The sequence below is a fragment of the Numenius arquata genome, chromosome 5 (genome assembly GCF_964106895.1).
Source record: "Numenius arquata chromosome 5, bNumArq3.hap1.1, whole genome shotgun sequence".
NCBI lineage: Eukaryota > Metazoa > Chordata > Aves > Charadriiformes > Scolopacidae > Numenius > Numenius arquata.
In genome coordinates, this window is record NC_133580.1 from 5,786,350 (window position 1) to 5,813,550 (window position 27,201).

Here is a 27,201-nt window from a genome sequence, read left to right on the forward strand (position 1 = left end):
TTAAGCCTAGATTTTGTTAGAAAATTTTAAGCAGGTTCTTAAGAGTGGTGATGCTGGGCTTTGCCCTTCTAGATGTCACTGTAAATCAGAGATGCTGGTTGAAAGTGGTTCCCAAAACATTTTTGCTTTCATGATACGTGGTCAACTGTTTTTGCTCCTGAAGCAATGTTAACATTTACTGAGTTTGTGCTTGATGCTGTACTTGAGCCACCAAAAAAAAAAAAAAAAAAAGGAAAGGAACAGGAAAATCAAGGTTGGGAAACTTCTTTGTGATTTGGCTTGTGTAACTTGCTGGGATGACATCTTTTAGACATTCTCCTATTAAGTGCTGTAGCAGAGCCTCAGTCTTGATCTGTAAGCACAGCTATTATTCAGATAGCAATTTGTGAACACCTCTTACAATCCTTCTATATGGTGAAAACCCAAGAGCTTTTCCATCCTCCCTGTCCTGGGGGATAGATATAGACTCCTCCACAGTGAATTTGAGTGTCCTGACAGTAGGCTGGCCTGAGTAATCTTTTGTGTGGGTTTAAAAACTGTGGCCCAGGACTAATTAGTTCAGCAGCTGAAATTATTCAAGGGGATCTGTTTTGGGAAGGACAGAATGGGATTTCTTAAGAGATTGTATGGTTGCATCCAGGCAGCAGCTCCTGAGCTAGTGACAAGCCTCGTGCTGAATGTGCTGCCTTCTGCACCTCTGACTACCTGGGATCTCTTGCCTCCTAACTAACCATGTCTGTCAGCCCTTGTATAACCAACTCATCGCTGCACGTAGCAGTGACGTGGGTTGTGGTTTTAAGTTGTAAACATAAAGCCAGGGTGCCCTGAGGTTCAGTGCTGTGAACAAAGCAGAGGCAGCGGCTTGGACAAACCATTTTCCGCAGCAAGAGCGAGTAGATACTGAACAGTTCTCCCTTGTTCAGGAAAGCGAGGATAAGACTGAAGGAAAAAGTCCTGGGAGTGAAGTTACAGTCTGTGTGCTGGTCGTGCCTTTGGCAAGCCTGAGAATACCTGATCTTGTTTGGTGTGGGGGTCATTGCCAATACAAGTAAGGCACTGCAGTCCTGTAGCCATGTCTGTCAGCCAACCTTGTCCTCTTCATGCCTGGCTGTATCGCCCTGCATTTGCAGAAACGGTTCTGCCAGCCAGTGCAGGGCAACCTTGTTTGGGACTTTCTGTTTCTGGACTCTGGTGCCACTGCTGTCCTCTGGCTTCTGGAGAGCTGGGGTTGAGAAGAGTTTTGCATGAATGGAGTCTTATGCATGTGGGTATTTCCCATTGCAGGGTAAGGCACAGACCTGTTCTGTATGTAGGTTTAGTGGCTGAAACCTCTAATTTTCTCTGGTTGGCTTTGTTTACTCAGCAGAAGACCTTAAAGCAGCTTTCCTGCTGCTGCAGGGATCTCAGAGACTGGTGATGCCACAGGCAGGGTGCAAGCAGGGAATGCTGGGGCTCATGCACAAAGCTGTCTCGAATAATCTTCCCTCTTGTCCAAAAGAGACAGTGCCGTACTCCCTCTTCCTGCTGCACGCATGATGCACTCTAATGGCAAGAGCTAGGCTGCCCCTTTAACATCTCTAACCTCCAACACAAAGTGAGCAGCTCCCAGGACGGGTGCGGTGGGTTTGGAGAGGCTTCTGTGGTTTTATGAGAATGCTGTACACGGGAGGTTGCTTTTTTCTTTTCTCTGTACTGGTGACATGTCACCTTCGCTTCAGTGGCTGGTTTCTGGATACCACCCTTTAAAATAGAGATGTAGACAAATTGGCAAAAGGCCGGAGAGCAGCACTAATTGTCAGAGCTTTAGAGAACATGACCTCTGAGGACAGGTTGAAGAAATCAGGTGCATTTGATCGAGGCAAGACTCTATTGGTGGGGGAGGGAGAGGGATGTCATGGTTTCTCAGTACATAAAAGCTGTTATTAAGGAAGGATGATTGATTTATTCTTTCATTATCATTGGGGGAAACGATGAGACAAAACTACATTTACACTGCAAAGAAGGTTTAGTTTGGATATTTAGGAAAAACCTTCAGTGCAGTGAAATGTAGGAAGAGATTGTCCAGGGGAGCTGTGGAATTTCTGACACTGGTGGCTTAAAGAAACTTCAGTCTGCTTCCGTGAAAGATATGTGCTGTGCAACCTCCCAACATGCCTGTTAGCACCTTTGTTCCTGTAGTTTAGGCTAAATGGTAGGTTTGAGGCTGATGCCAGTCCCTTAGCAACCACAAGCCTTGGCTCTGCCAGCATTGCCAAGTTCACGTGGCCAGAAATGCGTGAACCAGACTCCTCAAAGCATTGGTTGTAGTTCATAAAAATGGTGTGGCTTCAGGTAGATGATAATATAAAGTAAGGTCTGTTTATCTGCCCACTGGTTTGGGATCTTTTTGGCTGTGTCTGTGTTGCAGTTGGAGATCTGATGGCAGAGAAACCCAAGCTTGCTCTAGTCTAACTTTGTTGCGTAGGAGCGAAGAGAGGGCAGCTTGGACCTTAGTACAGGGCAGTTGCCCAAGTAAGCATCCGCTGTCTGGAGACCTATTACACTGGCTTCTATGCTATTGTCTTTGCTCTCTGCAGCTGAGGTACCGGGCTGAGATCTAGAAGAGATGTCCTGATCCAGGCTGCCATCACCTCTGGCTGTAGTGCAGGCAGACATGGGCTTGGAAACACGACCTTTCCTCTGCAGTCGTGCCATAGGAATTACTTCTGTAGCAACATGACTCTAGGTTCTGGGGCTTTTAAGCATTATAAAACAAAATGTGAAAGTAATAACTGGTTGCTGGGAAAATATTGCAGATTAGCACAACTTGTTCTCTACCTTGACTGTTTTTATATTTGACAAGTATCACTTGCAGAAAGAGGACAGGTTTTATTATAACTCTTTTGTCTACTTCCCTTCCAACTTCCTGAGTACATTTTTCACAGGCATCAAACTACTTTCAGGACAAAATGTTGATGATTTCTACAGTGGTGGTGAGAAATGGGGATGTGTGAGGGTGCTGTTCACTGGTGAAAGTGGCAGAATTTCTCACACTCACTCACTTGTGATCTTGCCTACAAATCTTTTCTAGGCATGAGATTTTTCTTTAAAGGGTCTATTATTTTGCACCCATTGGCAAGGCACAGATAAAAGCATAGACCTTTAATATCAGGTTTGCTTCTTCTGCCTTGTCTCAGATCCACAAATGCAGAGTTCTTCCTTTTTGGACAAATTTACAGATGACGTTATCCCATATTTTAAATACCCTACTTTTGTATCCCTCTTGCCTGAAGCTATTAACATTGGCAGAATTGATGTCCTTTGTTTATTTTGTGTACTACTTACAGCCTGAATGTTGGACACCAGCCGGTCTAGTTTTATATTGGGCTGCAGTAAGAGGTAGGACATGCTTTTTCTGTTGGCTGTGTATATGGTCTTGCATATCCCTGTCCTGAGGAGACCGAGACCCAGTCCCTCAACAGGGATGGAGAAGATGAAATGGCTTCCCTATGATCAAGCTAAGAGTAAGGTCCGGTAAAGGCAGGACTTTACATGTGTTCATCTTTAAGGTGTTTGTATAACAATCACACACTTCTGCCTGTGGGTTGATGGGCACACACCCCAGGGGTTGTGAGCGGGCAGTGGAGCCTCCCACTTGCTGTGATAGATAAGGGTGCAGAGGTCTTGGCAGTGCCCAGAGTGGCCAAGAGGAACATTGCTGACTGTGCGCTGGGTGCAGCTGAGCCCAGGCTGATGGGGAGCAGCCTGATCTCCACTCCAGCCTTTGTCTTGGAGTTGGGAGTCGGGAGGTTTGGATCTTATCCATGGCTCTGACACTGAGTCACTGCATGACCTCAGGCACTCAGATACCATGGTGATGAACACAGCACAAATGTCTAGACAGATAGATTAGATTGGATAGACTCTGTATTTGACAAATATTTGTATATCACCGCTGTCAGTGCTCCCCTGCTATAGCCACCCATCCTGGTGGTTTCAGAGGGTCTCCTACGCAGCAGGCAGGTGAAGAACCACTTTTTACACTGAGGAAGGAGGGATGCATAACCACGGCAACACAAGAAACGATGGCAACAGACTGGAAGCAAAGCAGGCAGTAGGGCAACTCTTGGAGGGAATGACACTGCGCTGGCTTCTCCTCAGATCTGCTGCAACCCTGCTCATGATCCTGTCTTTCCTCCTGTAACCAATTAGTCTGTAAGATCTTCAGGTCAGCAGTGACTTCCTCCTCCTGCTATGGCTTCTATCACAAGCCCCTGATTTCAGGGGAAAAAAAAAAAAAAAAAAGAGAAACTACCAAAGTGAGACTCTCTTAAAAGCTTTCCAGTGCCTCTGGCATAAGGGAGGATGCAGGAGAATCGACTCTCTCCAGAGTAACTCTTGGTTATTTTCCCACCTGATTCCCTTGTGAAAGATGAACATAGCAGCACCGCAAAGATGTGGCTATGAGTGTGCCCGTGCAGGGATTTTCGGAGGCTCTGCAAGGTCTCCTGAGCACCCCTGCCTCCGGCACCCTGATAGCAAGCTAGGAGCGCTGGAGAAGAGCACTGCCTCTTTAAGGAGATTTGCATAGCAGGGCCTAATTACAGTTGTTGATTCTGATGTTTTCAGTGTTGTTCATATTCCATTAAAGGATAATGCCGCTTAATTTGCAGCAGAGGGTCTCGGTTAACAGTACACCCAATCACAAGGCAGCCCTAATGACACTACTTCCCTACTTCTGGTAACACATAATTAAAAAATCACTTCATTTCCAGTTGTGTGGTTCTCCCCTCTCCCCCAATCTCCTAATTACTTTCTAAGCCATTTCATGATTATCTGTAAATATTTCAGCACTTAGGTCTACTAATGAGTCCATGGAAGAGTTAATACCTTGAGTGGCATAACTGCTTGCCATTCCCTTTCTAGTACTGCATTGTAAGGAAACATTTTCCACCTTGCATGTGTGAGAAGAGGAGGTTTGCTTGTGGTGGGATTGGGTTTGTGCTCTGGTTTTGGGGCTATGGGGATGACAGGTGAGGCATAGAATGCAGAAACTCCATCTCAAACTACAGGAGGGGTTTTGGTAGTGGATGTGTATCTCAGCAAATTGTTTTATGTGGCTTAAATACCACTGAAAAGGATGTCCTGTTGCCTGGTGGAGGGACCTGCTAGTCAGAGGGGCTTATGTAGAACTGAGTATGAGTCTGGGTCTAGCCGGGATGCCAACACATCTGGAAGAATTGGCTGAAATGGCTGGTTTGTGGGAAGTGGTAATACAGCTCTTGCTGCACTTGGGCAAGAGAGGGCAATAGGTCTGGCTGTGCCTGCCCTTGCCTGGTGTTTCTTCACAAGCTCATCTTGCATGTCACAGTCAGTGGCACTTACTGCAGCATGAGGGTAGCTTGGTCACTGGGTAAGGGAATATCTGAATTTCCCAGCAAACCTGTGCACAGATGTCTACCACAGCTCTGTGCCTGCAGGCAAGAGGGTGTGGGGTGACATGTGCCCTGATGCCCATGGTATAACGTGGAATCTATTCTCTAATCCAAGTGCTGCTCTGCTTTGAAAAGCCACTGTACAAATGCTGCTTTCTCACTTCATGGGTCTGGTCCCTGTACTTGTCTGGTATCTTGGGTATTGAAATTCACTTGGGATTTTCAGACTGAGCACTCGGAGCTGACAGTGATGGAGGAGTGAGCTGGAGTATCTTTCCTGACCGTGTCTTGCTTGGGCTTGATTGCTATGTTCATTGTATGGTCAATCAGTAACACCTTATGCAAGCCCACTGGGAGCCTACTGATGGTCTCTGAAGGCATTATTTGGAATAACCAGAGATAATTGTATAACTAGGGGGTAATTAACTTCCAGGAATTAAAGAATCAAGCTTAGGCTGTGCTACTCCTAGGGGTGAGTCTGTAAGGCTGGGAGTTAGAGAAATCTACTCTTCTCTAATCGTTTGAGCACATGTGACTTGGAAATCCTTGATACTTGAGGAACGTGACGCTGCTTCAAATCATATCCATGCACTTCTATGCAGTTCTTTAATAGCAGATATGGGAGGAGAGTTTGAATGTGGTCCTAACTCAGTCCATTTGTGTTTCAGGTAACCCTGTCACAGTGGGAATGAGCATCCATATCTCCAGCATTGACCAGATCTCTGAAGTCAACATGGTAAGTGTGGAAAGAAAGGCAAAAAAAAAAACCTAATAAACTGTTATTCCATTTTCGGGTTGGAATGTGTTTCCAAGACAGTGGCTTTTTGGAGCCGCCAGAGATCTCAGGGTGCACTTCTGAAAAGCAGGGTAGTCACACCCCTGCTTCCTTCACCTCCTACTACAGATCTTCCCTGCAGCTGGAAAGTTGTTGGAGGAAGAGTGACATTTGTCTGGTACTGAAGAAGTGGGTTTTTTTTCTTCTGCTTTGGACACAGAATTTTGAGGGGTGATGGGAACTCTGATTTAAGACAGAAATCCTCCTCACTATAGAATAAGGAATTTAAGGATGATTTCTCCATGCAGAGAAAAAGAAAATCAAACACTTAACTGAGCTATAGCAATTGAGGTTTTTTTTTTTCTCCAAATGTCTTTCTCAGCATACTGGTTTCAGTCTGAGCCTTGTTCTTTCCACCCACTGAGTGGCCTGTCTCACTGTGACTGCCTGTCAGTTGTCCCCACACCCTCAGCTCAGCCCCAGGCTGAAACAATCCTGAACTCACTGAAACAACACTTGCAAGATGTGACTGGCATGTGGGACCTCTGAGGTACACACCTACCCCAGCTGGTGGTACTTGTGGTGCAGTTGGATATGCTGAAAGACTGTAGTTCACTTCCTAATGTGGGGTAAATTCTAGTAGGGTTAGTGAATGTCTATATGGGCACATTGAGGTATCCCTTGTGTTACTTGTGAACATGTGGACGGATGATCCCTGCCAGCATCTCTGGAGCTAGTGGCATCTTATCCAGAATAGATTCTCATCCTTATCCTTCTGTGCTGGCTGCACAACCACTTCTCCGAGCCATTAATGCTTATGCCGTAAAAGAGTAGATGCGAATTGTGTTTCTCAGTTGACACATAGACAGTGGTGGCTTTAGAGTCAGCCTGTGCCTGCCACGGTAAAAAACAGTGAGTGGTTTTTCATGCTTGCTGGTGGTATTTTAGCACTTCTTTGGGTATCTGTACTGGAAAGGGAGGCATCTAATAGAGATCTGGCCTTTGGGTGGCATTGATAGACTGGAGCTCTTCATACCATTGAGAAGAAAAATATTATCTGCTCAGATAGTAATGTTTTGGAGTGAAATCTGTTAATTACTTTGATCATGTTTTGTGCACACATCCAGGCCTGTGCTCTCAGAAGCCCTTAGCACCCAGCAGAGGACATGGTTTGTGCTGATCATTGCCCGACCTCGCCTTCCTCCCTCCTGCCCAGAGGCTTTTCCTCCAAACTCCTCTCATTTCTGAAAGGCTGAGTGGAATGGAAGGCTGGTGGGGATCTCCTGGCAGCAGCTGTCCTGTTCCTTGGTTCCTGACCCATGCAGAAGAATCCTAGGCCAGTTTAGAGCTCTTGCTATTCAAGTCAATTAAAACCTTGGTCTCCCGATGGTCCTGTCCTATTTGTCTGTTTCTGAACTCTCCTGCCCTGTTTCTCTGGCCCACCAGCTATTCATCTGTTGCATGGCGGGGGGAGGAGGGGAGGTGAGACAATCTGACTAGTTGTTTTGGTTTCCAAACTGTTTGAAGGTTATGAATGTATATGTTGATATGATCCAGGGTGAAGGGCCAACCATGAACCTTCAGGTTCTCATATGGAATATCAGCACGGCATGTTACACCTCAGTCTAGTAACAGTGACACGGGACAGTGTGTACAATCAGAAATTCGGGTACTGACCTATGTTCCCGTTGCATGGGGTAGCTGTGCTTGAGGTTAGGCTCAACTTAGAAGAGCCAGATGGCTTAACCTAGTTCCATCTATCTTGCCTGTCAGGGCAGCGCTCAACTTTGAGTCATCTCCTCCCCCAGTCTCAACTTGGACCTGAATTTTCCTACATGCTGAACCAGCTGTCACCCTCTTTGCTAGAGCCAGCATGAACAATTTGGGGTATGGGCCTGTAGCTTAGGACCCCAGCTTGCACAAACAGAACTGGGAGACAGTGAGGGATTTGGCTCTCAGCTTACCTGTAACAACTGCCCTGCTCTTCCTTTGTGGACCTCAGAAGACAGCTGAGCACTGCAGAGGCTGGTTCAGGATGAACTTCCTGCTGGAGATGTGTCCATGGACTATAAAGGCTGATGGAGTGCTTTGCCATACACCAGTTGTGAGCAACTGTGGCCAAGCATGCTGTGTCCTAGGCTAGTGGCCATTCTCTTAGGGACACTTTTCAACCCTTGCCATGTGAATCCAGTGCTCCCCCCTCTCCAGTGAGCACCTGCCTCCCTCTGCCGCAGGATGTCTGAGGCAAAAGTGTGCTCGGGGCTGGGGAGAAACAGCAACAATAATCTCTCTATGGGGCGCATGGGAGAGCAGGTTTCCTGGCATGGACCTTCACCCACACGCTGCTCTGGATCTTGCAGGATTTGGGCGGCGCTGTTGATGGACATTGAGTGCTTTGATGGTGGTGGTGTGGCTGTAATCAGGCTGGGCACCAGGCACTGTCCATGCCACACTTCTGTCCATACTGTGAAGGCACTTCTGGGCTTTTGATTATTGCTCCTGGCTCTCTGTTCAAGTTGACAAGCGTAATTTCCTGTCCATCCTTCCTACGTATGTTGAGAGGGAAAGTGAGGGACAAAGTGACTATATGCAAGAACCTGCTCAAGATCAAGATCTAGGAGAACCATGGTGAAGCAGCTTCAAAAAGGGTTTAAAAATCAGAATCATCTTAAAGAACAAACATTTAGGGAGCAGAAGAGTTCTCATGTGATGTAAGTTTCCAGGCTGAAGGGATTTTATGTGCATTATTCTTCTGTGTGACAGATGCCCCGGGGAAAGGGCTGTGTCTTACCCCTGCTTTGGACATGGATAACGAGAAAAACAAGTCATTTTTTGGCATCATGTGTGATTGGGAAAGGGACTGTGCAATGAATAAATTAAAGGCACACAAGTGAAGCTGCGTTGTCATGGTAACCAAATAGCTTCTATTGTTCCACAAGGAGTGTTATTACTTACTGCCCCTCGTAGGATAATTAATTAATCCTCAGACATCCTTTTGGGAACAATGGCCCTGGTGCTGGGACTGGGCAGGCTGAGGAGAGTCCTCAGCTCTCCCATGCCTTTCCCTGGGACTCTTGGCGTCTGCTGGCTGCGTGATGGCAGGGAACAAGTGCGGTCAGTGACTAGCCATTGCATGATTCAAAAAGTTGTTTTCCACGGGAGTCCAGCTGGATGCGGTGCTGTGGAGGAATACAGCTCCACCCATGATCCAAGGAGCACTCCTTGCCTTCATTCCCATGGGAACTGTATTCCCAAAATGATGATGTGGTGACATTTCAGTCCTGGAGGATACAGGGCTCTCTGCAAAGGCAGCACAACTGTGTCTTTATGCTGGAAGTTCCCAAACACTGATACACAAAATGCTTTGCAGCTGCCTGTGCGTGTTATGTGTTTCCTGGTGCCTTGCTATATGAAGTTGATGCACCTCCATCTGCTTGAGGGTCATGCTCAGATACTGTGCCATTTTAAAGCTCAGAAGATGGAGCCATGTTAGGGTGCAGGATGTTCATAGGTACAGTGCTGGCTTTGTAATGATCTCCCAATGGTGAGGGTCTAAAATTAAAACCTTTATTTAAAAAAAAAAAAATGGCACCTTCTTGTTAATCGCAGCTGCTGTCTGTGTGTGGTCAGCTGTATTTTCAAGCTCACTTGCTGGAGTAATGCTTTATTACTGTGTACTCCTCTTAGCCCTGCTAAGCAATGCTGAGCTGCAGCCTCTGTTCTTGTCAATGATTAGAAGGATTATTTGTTGAGCCAAGATCAGTGACATCAATTGAAATGCACGGGAAAGGATGCCAGGGGCCAGGCCAAATAGGTATTGGGGAGGGCACATTTGACTGGCAGACCCTCTGGGAAGTGCTGATCCATGAAGATGAAAGGCCTAGCTGGAGTCTTCGTATCCTTTCAAGTTGGGGATTTAAAGGCAGACTGAAAGGAGGAATGTCTTCATAATGATGTTAGGTAGCTCTGATGATCTGCAAAGAATGGAAGGATGGTATCTCCTAGTTCTCCTCAAAAGGAAATGGGCTGGATAAGTTGTCTGGTGAATGCCATTTTGCTACAAGTGGCTGAATTTCAGTAAGCATAGAACATCATGTAGGTATTTATAGATGCTTGTTGGTGTACAAGGGTACTTGGACAGTTCAGACCTCTTTGTATGGTACCCGAGTTACTGGGGAGTCTAGCAGCACTTCTGACTCGGGAGAATGAAGGGCAGCCTGGGGCTCGAGTGTCTCCGCAGCTGAAGCAGGATGCAGGTTTCTGTCCTTGTGGCACATGGCCTGAATGCTGCCCAAAGTCACTATCGACTCAATGGTCTAACCAGCTTTGGTGTTTCCAGTTCTGATGGTATTCAGTACCACTGGCTTCAGAAGAAGCTGAGAGCCTTCTCCCACTCCTGCATGTCCTTTCAACGGTCCGCTGAGGACTGGCCTGTTCAGGGTATATTGTACTTGCTGCATGGTGGGACTAGAGGGTAATACTTTCAGCTGTAACCTTCTCTCTCTTTAGGTAGCCTTTGGGGACATATTTTTATAGTACCAGACAGTTCAGACTCCCTTCAAGCATTAATGAACTATTTCAATAAGGAAAACAACCAGAAGTTTTGTATGCATTTGAAATAAGAGATCGTTACCCTTCATAACGCTTCAATTTTCCTGCCCTATGATCTGTGCAGTCCTAAACCTGCTCCCTCCTGTGTATCTGCGCACCGTAGACAGCTCGGAGCATCCAGCCGTTAGAGTTGTGATTTCTTTGTGGCTCCTATAATTTATTCATCCCAAGATGCTCTCCTACAGCTGCAATAACATTGTTTCAGTTTGTTATAGCACTAGCTTTAAAGTTTTATAAACCTGGTGACAAGTTGAAAAGTTACAAGGGGATTGTTGCAGAGGGCTAGCGTAAGAAACAAGGCTTCCAAACAGAAATGTTTGCAGGAATATACGTGTTAAAGGAACGATGCCTACGGGATTGGCAATACCTTTTGCTGGGGGAGAGTCTGCGGTGCAGACAGGTTAGAAGTTGGTGCAGGACGCTTGGCAAAGCTGACCTTGACGCTTCGCTTCATTACCTCCTGCTCCCTATGCCTGTATCACTTGTTGCCACGCTGCTGTCTGGTTGGAGTGACTCGTGCTGGCACGCTGCACTGCATCTCTTGGGGGCTATGGAAGGAACCATCATGTCTGCTATCTCCCAACTTCCCAAAGCTTGCCTGAAAAAAAAGCTGTCTTGTTTGGCAAAGAAGTTTTCCCCTCTTCATAAGAGATGTAAAGCATGTCCCAGGACAGCGATGAACTGCAAGCATTTTAAATTGGTTTTTAACACAAAAGAAAGTGGTGTTCTTGACCAGTACAGTTCATCCTGCAACCTGTTATGCCATCACCAGTGGGGCATCACTTTTCTCACGACACCAATTTTTTCATCTGCTAGGAATGCTTGAAATAGCCTTTGTAGTGGAATCTGTCCTGATCAGGCTTTGCAGTTCTGTTTTCACTGGAATATGAATATGCACAGACTTGTTGAATCTCAATTTCAGTGTAACCCATTCACAGTAATATCTGTGCTTGACTCTGCTGTACACTGGGTGTAGTTGATGAATGAAGGCAGTGTGGGCTGCTGGGCTCCATACGAGAGGCTTTCTGTGGTCCACAACACAGCAGCCCCTTAGGCTGTATGTTCTGGTCAGAGCTTTGGGCCCTGTTATGAAAGGGGAAGGGAAAGACAGGAAAATGTATATCCATGTGGGATTGCTGATCTGGATGCGTGATGTCCAATCCATTCTCTAACTGTTTTGACGGTCAAATTGTGTATGCAAACCCCTGGTTTCTTCAGGGCTGATGTAGCTTTGGCAGTAGCCTTTGAGGACCCTCAGCAGACCCTCTGTATGCCTGCAATAATGGAGAGAAACTATTTTGCTGCAATATGCCCCCAAAAAGGATTTTCTGTTGGTATAGATGTTTTGAGCTTTAAAAAACATGGGTTTTTAAGAGGTTTCTACTATTATACTGTACCTTATACTGCCATATATTCTTTTCAAATATATTAGCATTTTCCTTATTCTGTTCTGTTTTGTTGCCATCTCTTTTCAATGAAGAAATGACATACAGATTTTTCCCAATCAGTCTACTCTATGCCCCTGGATGTCCAAATGTTTTTTAAAAAGCAAAGGTTAAAGCATTTAAATTCTACAGTCAGAGGTTTCTGGAGTTATATGTTATGAGATACAAGTATGACATGGCACTCCAGTGCTGTAAATGTTTCCCTGTAGCCTAGGGTATCTCCAGCCCTGTGACACTGAGGTATCTAAACTGAGAGTGTGTGTGCACATTACATCTTGGTATTTAAGGCTGTTGAATACTGAAGACTGCAAAAAAATGGTAAAAATAAGAGGCTGCTTTGGTGCTGAGGTAATGATGGTGTGCTGTAATGGTATTACAGGGGCTGTAGTCCTGTTGGATGGCTGTAGGCTCCTGGGATGGTCGTGCTGCAGGTAGCAGAGGATGCTGTGGGGTCTTGGTGCTGGAGAAGGGCCAGATCCTACTGGTGTGGCATGGTAAGAATGGTACAGCTCTGACTTAGGGTGAGATATCCCCAGGCTCTGTGCTGGCATGTGCTTTTTCCCCATGCTAGGGGCTCTGTGTGCTGTGATTTAAATCAAGGTACTGCAAAAATGCAGCTGAGATGGAAGGTTTCTTCAGAGCTGGCAAGTGTCTGTGCCTTCCTCTGCCAATGATTGCTTCAGTACAACTTGGGTCATGCGGCTATTGTCCCTTCGAGTCCTGGTGTGCCGGGCTGCAGAGCATTGGACGGCTGTTTGCTCAGGAAATCAAACAGTGGCAGTCCTGTACATGTTAAATAGCATTTTCCTGAAGGGGATAGTTACCGGGGGGTGCAAAAGGCAGTCCTGCGCAATGGTTGTGTGTAGTGTCCTCTGCATGCTGCCATCCGTTACATATAGTCACCTTGGTGGCCTTCTCATGTCTCTGCTTCTCCAGCAAGAGGAAGTAGCTTGTGCATAAATGCAACCTCTTGACTAGCTGAAGGAAAGCAACAACTTGATGCTTTTTTCCCCTTCTGCTAGAGGGATGTTTCAAGAAATAAAAGATGGTTGCAACAGGGTGGAAAATAACCTCCAAACCACTCCAGACATGGCAGCTTTGAGCTGGTATCTTTTGCAGGCAGGAGGTACAACTGCCTGCTCTGTGGCTCATCTAGGTAGATGTTAAGAGTAGAAATACACTGAACTCCTAGAAACATCTTTGCAACTAAGCAGATGTCAGGGACCCATCTTATCTGACATTGCTAGATTTGAGGTTACTTTGTCCTTGCAGTGGTGACATCCTGTGTCTGCTGAGGCTCAGGGTGACTTTCATCTGCACTGATACAGTCTAAAAAGTCAAGAATCAGATTTGGATATCTGCTCACACCACACTATGCTTTTCTTTAACAGAAATCCCACTGATGGTGCTGAAAGATCTCTTGGACCAAAGTAGTGTATGAGGACAAGTAAATCATCTGGTCTCAGGGGAGCTCTGTAGTGTGATGGTATGGGGGAGTGGATGTTCGAGTTTAAACAGGTAGGGGTCCCCTTTCTGCCTGAAAGACAGGGATGGTCCTTCCACAAGAGTTTGCACAAAATAGTTAAGAATCAAGCAAACTTGTGAAGGGGCCTGAAGTACTCCCCGTTCGTTGGTGCTGAAATTGGTTGCAAAGAGATTGTCCTGACTTAAAAACTAGAAAATAGGTCAGTGTGACTCATATGTCAATATTTACTGCATTTATGGCAACTTGTAGAAGGGGAAAATCTTATCTGTCTTCCATAATGTTTCACAGATTATCCCATTCCCATGACAAAATTCTCCCTATGCCCTTGGTCCTGGTGTTGCTTGACTGCGGAGAAATTCACTATGTCTTGGAGTCAAGTTGCTAAGTAACAACCCAAAGGTCACCATACAGACTGCAAATGCCGTGGCCAGCTGAAAGCCAGGATCTGCACAAAGCACCAGCAATTCCTTCTGAGACAGGGGTCTCAAGGACTCGGTGCATATGTAGCAGAGAGCAGCCGGTAAAGCAGCAGTTCTGCCAGGTCCCTGCCACTGTACCTCCTGGAGGTGTCCTCATGTGAGAGGGGACAGCTTTATCGCTTCCACTATAAAGGCTTCTCCTATGCTTGTGCTGAAGGGCTCTGAAGTTTTGAACATTAATGATGTCCTTGAATGAAATATTTTTGTTGGCTGAATTGCATGCTTTTGCCGCGTACATGGATCAGTAGATGGTGAACTGTGGAAACCTTGCTGAAACAAGCTCTCGGTTTAAGCAAGACTGTGAACTACTGGACTAGAGAATGACACTCTGCCCCTGAGGCTTTCAATTCTACCGTGCTGGCTACTATCTAGGGATCTCTTAGCACTCACATGACATCTTAATGGGAGACTTTGCAGAAAGCTCTTTGTCTGCATGACTGGAAATTCTTGGTTATGGAAAAGCTGTTAGGTAGACTAGCTGATTCCTAACCTAGACCCTGAGTTTTGCAGCATGAATAAAATGAGGTGGCAATGCTTGTTATAAATGATTCCCCCCTGTGCATCTTCCCATGATGCTGTTATCCCTAAGGAGCAGCTCTGCAAGTCCTCCGGTATCACAAGTTCAGGCCTCAGGAGCGCTGAGTCAACCCTGCTCCGGTACTGAGAAACAGAGTTCACATGTTTTGCTCACTAGGCGATTTCCCAAATGAGAACATTTCTGTACTCTCACTGAAGAGGCTAAGTTCACCCTGCGTTTCGTAGGTGACTCCACCCCACAGCAGGAGAGAAGTCATGTCGGAGAGGATGAGAGTCCATGGCTATACAGTTTGCAGCATGCTTTCAGCTGAACAGTGCTATGTATTGCGGTGCTCCATCTGTTCCTGTATCAGCCAAGATATCTTTAGATCTGAACATGTCAGTGTTGTGTGGTGGTATGAACGACTTCAGCTTGTACCCCAGCATTCCTGTAGTAGTTAGAATTGCTACTGCAGAAAACTTTGCCCAGGATAAAAATGTCTTTCTTTTTTCCTTGCTTAAGTTTTTATTCAGGTTTTTACACAGGCAGAACTCCCACAGCCTTTATATATATTTTTTTATATATATTATAAAGCTGTCTGTATTTGAGAGCAATGTTCCAAACTGCCACCTGTTTCAATAGCAATGCTGCAGCATGGGAGAGGATTACTGCAGAATGCTAAAGTATCTTCCCACAAGTGAAAGCTTCATCTGGTTTGATTGAAAACCAAATTAGATCTTGAGAATCTGACCTTCTGACATCCTGTCATATATACGTTTAAAGCATCTAGCAGTAGAGAGTGTATGTGCGCAAGAGTGCCAGCACCTCAATTTAGAACCTAGATCCAAATACAAGTGCGTGCGTGTCATGTTGCTATTTGAATATGTAAATAAATGAGGCTATATATAGCTCTATATGTTATGTACATGTTAAGTGAAGGTGGCAGATACGACAGCTGAATAGCTTTGATAGCTTTGCTGTTTCTGAACGCTGGTAGAGGTTCTCCGCACGCTCCCTACATCTCTCGTGCTTGCTCCTACCCCTCTCAGCCTTTCAGCTATCGCATTTTTCAGGCCTCTGGAGAAGATTGTGTGTGGGGACAGGAGTTGTTAATATTCTGAGTCTGTGCTGAGTTGCTAGGCTACAGAGAAAAATGAACATTCAAGGAAAAGGGATGGTAAAAGGAAGAGGATCTGCTGAAATGTTTGGAGATCCAGAAAGGTCCTCTAGTCAGATGAAAGGGATCATTTTGGGGAAGGAGAGTGTGTGTGCATGTGGGATGAAATGTGGGCAGTCCCTGCCACCCTGACACATGCGGAGTCTCAGTCCAGCTCTAGCTGGAAAAATGGCAGAGGAAGGAGTAAAAGGCAAGATCCACTGGTCCCTTCCACGTCACTGCTTGCAAGGTGTGCACAGCTGGCCTCCTACTATCTGTGCCAGGGTGCAGTGGGTGACCCGACTGGAGTATGTCCTCTTATACATCCTTTGCCACCTCTTCACAGGGTGCACTGAACTCCCCATCTTAGGCTCTAGTGAAGAGGGAAGCAAACTCAAAGCATACCCACTGCTTACAGGTTGGACCTCATCTCCCTTTTCCACTGCAGCAACCTGCCACCACAGTATCTCCTTTAACTTCAGTGTGACTGCAGGGGAGGGCAGGCTGTGGCTTCTATCTCCTTGTCCATCCCCTTTGATGCATTCCTAGGTCATGGATACACAAAGTGTTCACCCTTTTATCCATCAAGAGTTTGCAGCTAAGATTCAAGGGGACTTTAGGTTTTACAATACACAAGCTCCTGTCCAAGTAAAGTCCCTGAACACACCCTCTTCCTTTTCAGCTCTTCACCCCATAAATGAGTGTCAGGTATTTAGCTGTACAGCCTGTGAGCCATCAGACCTACCAGGTGCCTTGTGTTCCACTCTTCTGGAAAGATGGCTTTGCCCTGTGCTCCTGTTCCTGTCTGCAAGATTTCTGTTCCCTCTCAATATTACTGGCTGTATCAGAACCCTCAGAAAAATTAAACAGTGCCTTTGGGTATTTTTATTATCTGGATACTTTATTTACCGAGCTCATAATGGGCTCCCTGCCAGTAACTTTCAGCCAGCTCTGCAAATAGAGCTCCTTGGCTCCAGGACTGTTGGTCCTGGTACTGCAGAGAGCACTCACTCAGCATGGACAGAGACTGCAGCTTGTTCTCCGCCATCCAGTTGGCCGTGAAGTCAAAGTCTGCTTGCTCGTGGACCTCCACAGCCTGCTGAAATCTCCTTTTCCTTCGTGCATCCTGTAATAAGCTTGCCTTGTTCAGCAGAGTGGGGAGTGTTTCATACAGCTGCATTTTGAATGCCACTGTCAGTTAACTACACTGCACCCGTCCATCAGGTTTATGATCCTGCAGCCAAGACTGGGACTGTTAAAGTGGAAGAATGATAGTGTGGGCCATATTGTGCGCACTGCTGCTGGTGTCAGCCTGGACTTGTTCCCTTGGCTTTACCCTGGTGTAATCAAGGGCAGACTAACCCATGGATGGAGGCAGGGGTAGACTAAATCTGTGATGATACACTGTCTGGTCAGTACCCTTGACAGTAGAAATTATTTTCTAGAACAGATTACTTGATACTTCTGTACTTTATGGCTGTCCCAGCACGACTGTACAGGGCTCTGTTCACGCCACAGTTGAGACAGTTGATTGCTAGCCCTTTTCCCTAGTGATAACTCAATCTTACTGAGTTTATCAACTTAGGGGCCACAGATAAAGTTATGCACAATATTCATATATAGAAGCAGTCACCCCAGATATAGAACTGTGTCTCTGTGTGCAGGAGTTTTAGAGTTTTCAAGTGCTATAATTTGCACCCATTTTGGGGGAGCTTGTTGAAAAGTAGGCCTTGTTTTTCAAACGACAGGGCTGCCATCCTCTACCCTTAGGAGATCACCCTTAACCTAACTTAACCTTATTGCCAGAAATGCGGTCTGCTATTCTGCATTTCACCATCTTAGCTTGTTCCCAGTTATCCTTCCCACATGCTCAAACTTTGCTTTTTACAGGAAATAAAAAGCATTCCAACCTTTTGGTCAAGCCAATCTCTGCCAGCCTAGTTGAGGTGATTGTTCTGCTCAAGACATTTTAGTTGTCTTGCATCATTTAAAGGATTTGTTTGCCTTTGGCTGCCTCCTGAGAAATGCCATCTTTGTGGCAGTTTGTGGAACCTGGAATATCAAACCTTCCTTCTCTAAGGTAAAAGAGTGTCTTTAAAGCACTATGTGCCTTAATATTGTTGCAGAGAGTCTCATGGTTTCAGTGCTCAAAGCTATATATACAGCATTTTATTCTGTCATGTAAAGTAGTAATATTGCTTCATTCATAGCATGATTCCCTACCTATGTAGCCCCAAAATGCAATGGTGGTCTTGACTGCCACAGGGAGTTACAAGCTCTATTTATTATTTTTTTTCCACGGGGAGAAAAACTCACTTCTGTTCATTACACACTTGCCTAGAGATGTGGGGGTCCCAAACTGCAGCATGGAAGCAAGATAGCATCACTGCCTTATTTTTATAGATAAGAAAAAATGAGGTATAGGTGAAAGTGCCCAAAGTCTCCTACAGAATTAACATCGAGTGAACTGAAATTGATACCCAGAGGTATTTTCTAGAGTATCTAATTCCAATGGGCTGCTAAGGTGCTTTATTAACTGCTTTAATTCTGTATTCCTCTAGCCTTTATTCCCCAATGCTAGTGTCTATGTGGAGGGCTGCAGAACCTTTCCTGCTTGGGGTAGAGTCTTACTGGGTTGGTGTCCAGTAAAACTCTTGGCAAAGTGAAGAGGATGTTTCATTTAAATATAAAAAAAAGGTACAGAGAAGCGAAGAGTTCTGGGAGTATTTTGGAGAAACTATATTTTTCCTTTACCAGGTTGCTCCTGCTAGAAAGCCTATTGAGCTTTAGCCGCTAGAAGTGAGCATCTCTCAGCAAGCAAGAGGTAAAAAAATCACTACCAGGTGAAAATTCTCTGAGGATACACGCAGAGGCTGTGAAGCCCCTTTGAAAAGGTTTAGGAAGCATTGCTGGTCTTCCAGCACCACCTTTCCGTTGGCATAATCCAGTTTTCTTCCCCCATCCTTCTGAAGGCTTTAGAAACTGATATCTTCACTAGTCACTGTTCAAATGTCTCACTCAAATTTAATTTACTCTAATAGGCTAGTTGTTGCATGTTTAATTAAATACAGAGTGATTATTAAAAACATTTTTGAGCTTTAATGGCTGTATATTAGATATGCCCATATGCGTATGCAGGAAGGCACTGGCAACACATTCTGTAAGGCAGTAAGGGTAGTGGTGGGAAAGTATGAAAAGATGAGTTGGGAGAAGCTAGGTGGGAGAGGGGAGAAGTGGGATACAGGGGCCAGCACTGTCCCATGGCTTGTAGGTGTGCAGAAGGAAGTTGTGTAGCATATTAGATTAGTGAAGGCAAACAGTGGAAGGTAAATAATGACCTTTCTGAAAGCACTGTGGTTTCCTGTCATGGGTCATCAGAAGCCTATGGCAGCATAATCTGTTTTAAATTACCAAATACTTCAAACCAGAAAGTTTGTTTGAATATAAACATGCCCTCGGACTCCCTTTCCCAGCTATGGAATGCATGATCATAACACTTCTCTGAGACTCCACAGAGATAGTGCATTAATGCTTGTTTGTCACACACTGTGGTAATGGGTGACCTTGTGCATACCTAGAGAGAGGTTAAGACAATCAACAAAAGGGGCTAAGTTAAGATTTTGCCTTAAGTAAATATGGTGAGAGAGCAGGTATTTGGGAAGATTTGATGAAGCCATTTGGAGATATCTGATGTACTAGGAGAACACAAATGTAAGCAATAAGCATTTAAGGATCTCCAGGAGGGGGAAAAACCCATGTCACCTGCACTGTCTGGGACCCATGTCATTCCTGGAACAGGCTTCACTTGGTAAAACATACATTGTTCTTCTCATAGAGGGAGGGGTGTCAGCTTGCTGCCTTCCCCGCACTATCTCAGGCCAGTCACCCCTCTAACTTGTCATTTTTCTGGAAGAAATTACTCAGCTGGGGACTCACTGCCTGAGCTCCCTCCTTGTTTAAGTGAGTATCTTACCTGTTTTTAGCTTTCCTGGTGCTACAATGAGTCCTTACCAGTTCCCAACCCATCCCTTTGACTTTCTGCCTGAAAACTTATCAAATTAATGCATCACCTTTTTCTGAACTTGATGTATGGCCTTGCTTCTCTGGCCTTAGTTGGCTGTCTGGACAAAGTATGCCCTTCTCTGCTGGTTTGGCATAGGAAGGTATAGCAACCAAAAATTAATTTGACCATTTCTCATTAAGTGGTTCATCTCTGGGAAAGAGAGTTTCTTGAGTTATGATGGGGATGGGAGTGAAAACTAGCTGGTGATGCAGAAACGGGAAGGTCAAACAATCCTGCTTTTGGGTGTAGAGTGGGCTCTGGGTTATGCTCAGCTAGTAGTTCATGGGGAACCGAGCGAGGAGACCAGAGCAGCAGAAATGGTATGCAGTAACTCACAGATTTTATGGCTTAAGAATAGAAACTGCCTGGCATTGTTTCCTAAGAGCTTGCCTGAGGAAGATGTCATGCTGCAGGTGGTGATTTTGGGAGTGCTGCCTGTAACACAGAATAAGGTTGCCGTTTCGCATGTGCTCATAGAGCAGGTGATACTCATCCCCATGCCCATCAGTTCTGTTTTTCTCCTCTTGACCTCTGCTTCCAGCATGACTGGGGCTGTTAAGCAGATGACATATGGTGCTGCCTCCTGCTCACACAGGGCATTGATATACAGGCTCAGAAGTCTGAAAGCCTTGTCATGGGCAGATCAATGCCCTTTTGGCTTAGGACCCAGCTAGGTATGTCCTCTGTCTTATGCCTGAGGGCCAGCACCAATCCAGGTGCTGCAGGGATAGGGCATGGCAGGAGAGAAATAGGGCAAGAAAGTAACACTTAACTTGCACACCCATAGTTGTTGAGGATATAGCTGATATCTGTCCCAGTTTCTGGACATGCATTCAGCAATTAAACACATGCAAATTACTACAAAAGTAGATCAGATTTGTGAGGGGAACATCTCCATGAAAAGTGCTTCTCAGGTCCTAAAGAAAATGAGTTCAAGAGCACAAAGACCTGCAGCACAGAAGGGCATAGAGCATATCCTAGAAGCCAACACATTCCTACTCCCCCGTGTTACTGGCAGGGAGATTGTGGGTGGCAGGGGGACTTCCTAAGCCCCAAGTAAGTATTGACATGTGGTTATTCAAAAATAAGGGAGGTGGAAAAAGATTGTGCCTTTCTCACATGCTAAGCTGAAACACGGGGAGAAGGGCAGTATGTAAAATAGTTGTCACTTTATGTATAACAGTTGCCATGCAGAACTTCAGATTTGTAAACTGGACACTGGCTTGCACCAAAAGAGAAATTAAAAGCAGTGTTTTGGCAGAATACTCTCCCATAAAAAGTACAGTAAGTACAAGAGCTGCTGCCTCTTGCCCTAAGCAAAGGTGAGCGTCTGAAGAGACTCTGTTTTCTTAGAGCTGGAAAAACCGCTATCAGGTATTTACTTATGTCAGATTAACTGGTGCTTGTTAAGGTCTGGGACCCATTGATTTATCTGTGTGGAAATGGACAATCCTTTATGAGGGCAAAGTAGTTTTCCTAAAAAAGCTTGCTAGGGAAGAACCGTGGCTGTCTTGCTCTGTCCTTCTCCTGTACATTTTACACTGCTCCAATTCTTTGCAGCTGATTGCAGGCACATCCTGTCTCCTCCCCTTAAAAATAATTCCTCTTATTTCCCCTACCCCCTCCTTAAAATGAAACATACTTGAGGACTATTTTGTCCTTTAATTTCTTTCCTAAGAATGACGGGAACAGGAGATGGTGTTTAATCATCAAAGAAGTTGAAGCCAACAAACTGTTCATTAGTCTCTGGCAGTGGCAGCTTGGTTTTTACTAAGTCAGATGTTCCATTTTTCTCCCTCTTTCTGGAGCATCTTGGCTTTCCTAATGTTCTTTTGTGATCTTGGACAAGGAGACCATATGTCATTTGCTTATATGGGGAAGGACTTTTATTTGGTCACTTCTCCAAAAGGAGGTACTTTATCAAAGTCAGAGTGGAGGGGAAATGAGGGGGGAAAAAAGTCAAGTGGCTCAGCTAGTGCTAGAGGCAAGTTGCAAATCCTCTTTTATCCCTCATGCCCAAAGTCATGCAGCAGCAAAAGAGCAGTGTGCACTCTTCCCTGCAGAGAAGTCACTGCTTTCAGTACCTTACAAGTGCTTGGTGAAACACGACTTCCACTAGCAGCCTGGAATAGTCACCTTTGCCTTCAAAGACCCTCCAAAAGGTATCTGAGTCATTTGTTATCCACAGACACAGACTAGGCAGAGGAGACATCCATGTTGCCAGAAATACTGTATTCTGAGCAAAGATTTGACCCTTTCACATACATTATTCCTCTCGTTTCTTATCCTGGCTTCTGAGTCTAGTGTAGCTCCCAATGAACATGCACACTCCTGCCTCTGGACAAGTTTAGTATTGGGGGCTCTATAGGTCATAGCACAAAGGAAAATTATCTGACCCAACCTGCCAACGATCCATGTCTCCCAGGAGCTGTGCTGAGGGTTGATGAAGCAGCCTGCCTGGGAGGGATGCTTCTGGTGAGTTTCTGTAGGAAGATGGAGCTTCTGCCTTGAAGCAGCAGGCTCTGCGTCCTTGGGCTATTCTTTCCTGTTAGTCCCTTCCTTTTATGACTTGGACCATATTTTCCACATTGATGCCTAGACCTTCCGAAATACTGTTAAGCTCCTGACTTCATGCTTTTGTAACGGCAAATTCCACAGGCTCTGTGGAAAGTTATTTCCATTACCTTGCCTTCAGTCTGTTCTTGTGCAACAACCCACTGCAGAACGTCAGATACTGTCACCATTCAGCTCTGTTCTCTGTTTAAGCCATGCAACAGTTTCTCCCCCCTTGCTGCTTCCTGCCTCTATCAGAGCCTCTATACTACTCTTGAGACTGCATGTAGTTATTTGTGTTCTGCTCAGTAACCTTTAAGTATCTAAAAGGGGGTGAGACCCTGTAAGCATGGGGTTATGATTGTTCACTGACTTAATGCAAGCACTACTGGGAGTCAGAAAAGAGTAAGTCTGACTTGTATTTTTTTTAAGTGGTGTAAATACAGTGAAGAGCTAAACTCACTACCACAAGGTTGCAGATGCCAAAGCCTGAATACTCTAGGAGATAACACAAACTCTCAGAAGAGAAACTGAGTATCTTCAATTAAGAAGGTACCAGCTCTGGCTCAGGAGATCCTTAAGCCTCAAATAGCTGGAGAATTAAGAATCACAACAGAGAACCTGTTTTGCTTATATTCCTCCTTGCTATTCTCTTTACTGTTACTGATGACAGGTTACTAATGTAGAAAGACTTTTGGTCTGACGCAGTACAACTGTGTCTCCAAAATCAGCACAAACACACTTGTAAGAATACCACTTGAGACGTATACCATGTGTGTTCTGCACACTGACATGAGACCGTGCAGGAGAAAGGCAGACGTTTCTGGAGAAGAGGGGGTCCCTAATTTTGGACACCTTCTCTCAGTGCAGTGAACAGAAATGGACACATGATGCTATCATCCAAAGGGGCATCCTTGAGTCTGTGGGCTCTAACAGTGTATCACTGTGTGCAAAGGAGGAGTGCCTCGGTTAGCTTTCCAGTTAAAGACCGAAGCTGCTCTCTGCAGAGTGCTGCCCTTGTTACTGAGGCGCCTTAACTATTCCTCTCCGTTCTTTGATCTGTAGAGAAGGAAGTTCAGATTCCCACCCTGAACTGACTCCCTGAAGTGTTGTGTCCCTCCGTGGTCTGGGTGCATCCCTGCACACTGTTCAATGCACATGGCTGGCCCAAAAGCAATTGGTCACACGCCTGGGTCCTCACCTGGGTTTTGGTGGCTTCAGGTAGTACTTGCTACCCCCAGGTGCTCCAGCTTCCTCCTGCCCTCCGGTTTGTCAGTGCTTCAGTGGCGACTAACCTGTACTCATAGTGCCAGGAGTGACCCACTGTCCTGTATTAGTCCCCTTTTCTGGACCCACATGTCCTCTCACTGTCTTGGCCTCCTTTAACTTTGCTTTCCTCTGCATGAGAGGGTTTGTTCCCAATAGGCTCAGATCTGGCATCCTTCTCCTGGGACACTTCTGCTCCAAGAGGCAGATTTGGTCTCCCGTAACAGTGGGCTCATTTCTGCTCCCAGACTGCACAGAGCCAGCACAAGTAGGGAAGGGTCCAGGTTTGCTTTCTAAGGACAGGGCAGCATTGCACTCCCAAAGGGGCTCTGTGAGATGAAGGGGCTCATATGGTAGATGCTAATAAAAGTGTTTGGAATATGAGCCAGTGGAAATTAATTCTTGAATTCATACTAACGATGCCAGATTATTTCTCTTCTTGCTGTGCCCCAGCTGCTGTTCCCTTAGACTTATCTACACTGTCGTCTGAGAAACTGGGGAATCCCTGTGCAAGCATGACTGAATTTGTTGCCTCTGGGGTTCTGCAGGAAATACCTCCATCCATGCCCCTCTCGTGTCAACATTTCAGCCTTTCCCTGTTGAGTCCTCTTACACCATCTTTGGTTTGGGGGTCTCTGCTGAGTTTCAGGAAAGGCTGTAATTATCTGTCTCCTTCTCTTGTGTGGAGATGGATGCTAGCAGCCCTGTCCTCAGCAGCCAGTAGGATGCACTGCCCTTTCAGCATGTGAGGCCCCCAGGTAAGCTTCCCTTCTGTCTCCGGGGCTTTTGTGAGCCTCTAAGTGAGTTGTCCTCCCTCCTTGCAGGGACACACCTCTGTAACGCAAGTGTCTGCCGCCTCCGCGTGTTGCTCTCACCTTTGTTTTGTGCACGTGTGTCACGCACAGAAAGGACAAGAAGAGCAAAAGAGAGCAAAGCCCTTGCAAAACCCGGGAGGGGGGGCTGGTAGCTCACAAGGAGCTGCTCAGCAGAGCAGGGCGAATGGAGACATGTGGAGAGGGAGGGTCCCGTGGGGATGGTTATGCCAAGCAGCTTTCCAGCAGGCTCAGGTGCCACCTTGGCTTGATGAGGGGCTGAAGGGCAGCTGCGGTCCTGAGTGCAGTCCCGCACGCAGCTGGGCCACGAGGTCTTCCTTGCAAGGCAGGGAGGGCAGCGTGAAAGTGCTGCGGAGAATAAAATGGTTGGAAGCAGCATTGGAGCTGTGCAGCTTGTGAGCTACTGGCTGCTGGACTTCTGGGACAGATCAAGGGATCTGGCTGTCACTGGACTAGCAGAGATGGAAGAGAGAGGAACAGCTTGTTTTGAAATCCACAAGCTCTTTTGGCATAAGGGGTGTGCAATTTGTAGGTCAGTGAGATTCTGCAGGGCTTATCTGGGTCTGAAACAAACTTTCCCCTGGTTCCCCTTGCCAGTGCTGCTGACTACAGCGTTTCAGCTTCCCACAGTGGGATGCTGGTCAGGGTAGGCACAGACTGACATGGCCAGTTAAGCTACAGTAGCAAAGCCTGGCTAGAGAAGGCATGCAGGTATCTTTGGAAAACTTGCTTTTCCAGGGGGTGGAAAACAGAGGACCAGGCGGAGGCACGTGACTGCTGGTCATGTCCACCCTTCAGAAGCCCCCTTTCCCTTTTCCCAGCCTGTGTTTTTTAAAAACTGAAATCTAGGCTCACACTGAACAATTTCCAAAGGTCTTTGCAGCGCAATGTGCATGGAGCTTCTGATGATGTGTCTCCTTTCCTCCATGCCTGCCTCTATTCTCCCAGTAGCCACCAGACAAAACAGGAGGATGCATGGGGTGGCCCAGGACACGCATGATCCCTCCAGTGTGGGTCCTGCCTTTTCTTCCCAATGCAGTAGTTGTACCTGGTAGGGTGAGCTGGGAGCTCCCTACAAAGGTCTCCCGTCCTTGCCACAGCAGTGACTGACCTTGGCCTGGCTCTGCTTTGTCTGGGCATCTTATGGTCCTCCAGAAAGACCCAGTGGAATCCATAACAGGAAATTTGGAAGCATATTTGTTGCTACTGGAGCTGCACTGCTGCAGTATTGGAGAGGGTCTAGGCTGCCAGTTTAGAGGCAAGTGTAAAGTCATACTTGCCTTGCTCCTCCAGAAGCAACAGTGGAGAAAGCTGCTTACTGGGTTCACATGCCCCCTGGCTTATCCCTAGCACAGGCGGCAGGGAAATCCAGCTGTGCTGTCCCACAAAGTGCTTCAGTGGTGAGCCGGAAGGAAGAGCTGGAAGGGTGTATGGGCTCCAGGTGTATTTGATTTTGAAGCTCTTCATTAAGCCTGGTAAATGGGCTAACTTTCTATCTGCTGGTGATGCTGGGAAGCCCATCTTGTGGTATGTCTGTGGCATGAGTAGGCTTGTTAAACCAACGACAGATAAAACCCTACAACAAAGGGATTATCATTCAAGGCTTGGAGGAAAATCAGACTCATTACTTCTGATTCCTGAACTTATGAACCACTGCATGCATTGGCTCCATCTGGCCATTCTGCTTCTGCAGAACGATGTCACCCTTGGTCATTATTTTATCTGCTTCTGAAAGGAAGGCTATGATTAAGAACTCATCAGCTCTGGCGCCTGGCCAGGTGGTGATGCTAGGGTGTCACACGGGTGCTTCACAATCGCCTGACTGGACTACGGGGTATAAAGGGGAAGACAAGCTCAGTGCTTTCTCTCCTGAATACTGGTCCCTCTCACTTGCTGTAATGGGCCATATCAGTGCTTCCTCCAGCCCCCTGTTTTGTGTCCTGCCCTCTCCCAGGGTCCTTGGAGGCAGAGCATCCCTCTTCCCTATAGCTCAGTGCTGTGCCCATCAGTATGTCACCACTCCTTCCAGGGAGAACTGACCTCTGTGGTGTGGACACTTGTCCTGCTCTTTTCCTTCTGCCCAGAAATCCTGCCCACTGTTCAGCAACGTGATGGGGTAGGAAGAGCAGGAGAATGAGAAGTGGAGCACAGGAATCAGCAGAGAGAGGGGCTAAGGGAAACCGGAGGCACTAGATGAACCATGGTTATCAAGTGTTCCAGACTTAAATGATGCTCAAAGAAATCTATTGTGCCAAGAAGTCTCTCTATTGGAGAACAGAGCTCAGCCTAGGCCTGGGTTGGCTGTTCTTCCCCAGAAAGGTCTCTGCACCTGAAGAACATCATCAGCCTGATGGCTAGTGGGTAGGCTTCTATTTCTGCACCCTTCTGAGTTTGTTCCCATCAATCCTGGAGATACAGAAGATGTGTTTAGAAGGTGTATCTCTTAGGTGCTAACGACGGTTCACTTTGTAAGCAGCTTGCCCTTTTTGACTTACAGAGATCAGTGCCACCTCTTGTCTGCTGCTGCTTGAAGGCTGGCAGGAGCCTGCAATGACAGCAGGGTGGCCTGGTTAGGGGTGAGGTGTTGCAGGGCTCTGTCAAGG

General features: G+C 46.3%; 1 protein-coding gene across 2 annotated transcripts in view; it reads left to right on the plus strand.

Annotated features, from left to right (window-relative positions):
- The window catches only part of LOC141464325 (gamma-aminobutyric acid receptor subunit beta-4), a 73,413-nt gene that overhangs the window by 20,851 nt on the left and 25,361 nt on the right, over positions 1-27,201 (plus strand). For both annotated transcript variants that reach the window (XM_074147153.1, XM_074147155.1), the window contains exon 3: positions 6,083-6,150. In XM_074147153.1, the coding sequence (XP_074003254.1) occupies positions 6,083-6,150 (68 nt within the window). The remainder of the gene's footprint in view (positions 1-6,082; positions 6,151-27,201) is intronic.